This window comes from Syzygium oleosum, unplaced genomic scaffold (genome assembly GCF_021117445.2).
Source record: "Syzygium oleosum isolate NSW1041296 unplaced genomic scaffold, Sole_v2.1 Sole_v2.54, whole genome shotgun sequence".
Taxonomy (NCBI): domain Eukaryota; kingdom Viridiplantae; phylum Streptophyta; class Magnoliopsida; order Myrtales; family Myrtaceae; genus Syzygium; species Syzygium oleosum.
Genome location: NW_026607538.1, coordinates 1,338,522 through 1,341,217, shown reverse-complemented (window position 1 = coordinate 1,341,217; position 2,696 = coordinate 1,338,522). Strand labels below are relative to the sequence as shown.

Below are 2,696 nucleotides of genomic sequence, written 5' to 3'. Positions count from 1 at the left end.
TGAAAATAGGTTCCTTATTGGAACCATCCCCGCTTTTCATGATCAACCATAGCTTCTCTTCATGTCACTAAAATCTATTTTCAAATCCAACACTCATTTCTTTTCATGTCAAATTCAATCTCTTTTCTTAATTATTTATTGATAATAAACTATTTCAACAAAAAAGAATCGTCATAATGCAATGTTAAAAAGGACATGAAGAGAGATTGACAGTTTTGGCTTTGCAGCCAGGTAAAAAATGACTTGAGATTGATAAAACAAGCTCTTCTCCGTATTCTGTATCCTTTTGGTCGAATTGAAGAAGTGCATAGTACCAACTCGGTGCATAAGAAACCTACACTGATTGTTATAAGTTACACATATGATGATAAACAAATCAGATGATCTTGCATAATTTTGTCATAGTAAGAGAAAATTACATAGATAATACTTACACATTTAGCGCTGGATGAGTGACATGTGTGTTTGGAGTTGGTTTTATAACTGAACTGTTCTACATGTTGATCATCCAATGACGAAGTGGTAAAGTATATTTCACACCGGCAATAGACCTAGTAAAAGTCCATATAGTATATGGGCTACAACAATCTTATGAGAGAATAACTCCCGAGTGGAGTTAGCTAACATATCATCAGGTTGTGGTTATAAAAGTCAAGCCTCTTATTTTAGTGGCGACATTATTTCGGCATTGTAATTAGGAATCAAAATTGCACCAAAAGTCAGCGATTCCCTCTTAGAATATTGAAGTTATTGGGTGTTTTGTATCGCAGTTGTTGTGGACACACATGCATAATCTTCAATACAAAATACAGGCATGAAAGAGTGCGGGACATGGCAATCACTACGTTAAGCTGAAGGGTCAAAAGAGTCGGATTCTCTGAGGACATGTCGCTCACGTTCTTCTCAATCCCCTCCTTTAAAACAATCTCTCCCATCTGCGAAATCATCTTCATCCTTGGAGGCAGAATGATTCTCTCATCCTCCTCCCTCAATGGAAACAATGCTCCACCGTCACAAGAAAAGTTCGACATTATTCAGATAAATCTCTTCGATTTCGGCAATCACAGCAACCTCGAGCCTACCTTCTCCACCGCGAAAGAGAAAGGCAGCCCACGCCAAGAAAAGCAAATCGGGGTCGACCCGATTTCCCTACAGCAAGAGCCGGCCTTCTTCGGGTCAAAACCGTTGCCGCCCATCAAGACGAACGGTTGGCACGGCCTTCTTCCCCCGCTCTCGTCTGCCAAGAGCAAGTTCCTCAGCCACAGCCTCCCAAGCTCGGCCACGACATCGCCACGCTTCCCATCCATTAGTAATCTACTGAAGAGGAACAAGAAGTGGGTGCAGCAGGAAAGTCAGGCACATACTCCTCCTCAACTGGATTTCGACCATCTCATGATGCTCAGCCCGTACCTCGCGATGCAACAAGAGATGAGGAGGTTCAGGAGGAGCAAGTCATGCGGCGAAGGAAGAGCAATCCCACCCTCCGTAGACTTTGATCTTCTGGCAACCCAAGCTAAAGCTAAAGCTACTGGTACGACTTCTAGCACTAGTGACAGTAGTTGTACCAGTGACAGTAGCGAGAGCGAATGTCACCAAGATGTGAACCTCAAGAACAACTTCCCCATAACTGTGAGCAACGAAGACCGCGATGGTAAGAGGGAGAAGGAAAGTCGGCAGGAGGAGTTCAAATGCGGGGCACTGTGCTTGTTCCTTCCAGGGTTTGGCAAGGCCAAGCCTGTCAAATCGAAGAAGGATTTATCACAAGCAGCGGAGAACAACTATGTGATCTCTAGGACTGTTTCATTGGAGAAATTTGAATGCGGATCGTGGGCTTCCCCCATTATCAACGTGAACGAAATCAGCCATGAAGATGGAGCTGGAGCTGGAACGGGAGACTCCGCCAACCTCTACTTTGATCTGCCGCTAGAGATGATTCAGAGCGGTGCCAACGACATGCATTCTCCGGTAACCGCGGCTTTCATCTTTGACAAGGAGAGGAAGGGCGTCTTGAAGAACGGCTCGATGAGGGCGCCCAACAGGAAGTCGCACGAGTCCTCTCGGCACGTTCGGTTCTCCACGTCTTCGCCGACTTCGCACCCTGAATCGCCGACTTCTTGCATCACGCCCCGCTTGCGCAAGGCGAGGGAGGACTTCAATGCCTTCCTAGAAGCACAGAGTGCTTGAAAGTTATCATCAGCTCCTCACATTCCTAAACCTAAACTAGCGAATCTCCTGTCCGATGATCCATCTGCATGTAATACGTTTGTGTCGTAACTTTTGAATCGAGAAATCGTGATGTCATCGTGTCTAGATGCAGAGACGGAACGATCCATCGTATGTAAAACCCCCAGCTTCCCTTGGATTACAAAGTTTTGGTGATGAGACGTCTGTTCCGTTTGTTTTTTTAGGTTGTGCATGGTCGAATGAAGGTTTGTATCATGTCCAGATAAGCAATTCTTGAAGAGTCGATGAAAGTTTCTGAGTTAGAAGGTTGTCATTTGCAAGAGTACTACAATCTATCAGCTAAGCTGTCCCAAGATGATTGCCATATATATAACCAATCTTCAAGATGAACAACAGAGGAGACCCTCTGGATGTAAAGCAGATTTCGTCAAACGCGTGCATCTATCTATGCTGCGTGCAGCATCTCTTTGACTTTGGGTGTGCTAGGCCAACGTATACATTTGGGCCAAAGA

General features: G+C 44.8%; 1 protein-coding gene across 1 annotated transcript; it reads left to right on the top strand.

The window, feature by feature from the left end:
- The first annotated feature begins 885 nt into the window (after positions 1–885).
- LOC115686380 (uncharacterized) lies at positions 886–2,436 on the top strand. Its single transcript, XM_030611648.2, has one exon. The coding sequence runs from the start codon at positions 886–888 to the stop codon at positions 2,182–2,184; it is 1,299 nt and encodes a 432-aa protein (XP_030467508.1). The 3' UTR covers positions 2,185–2,436.
- The last annotated feature ends 260 nt before the right edge of the window (positions 2,437–2,696 follow it).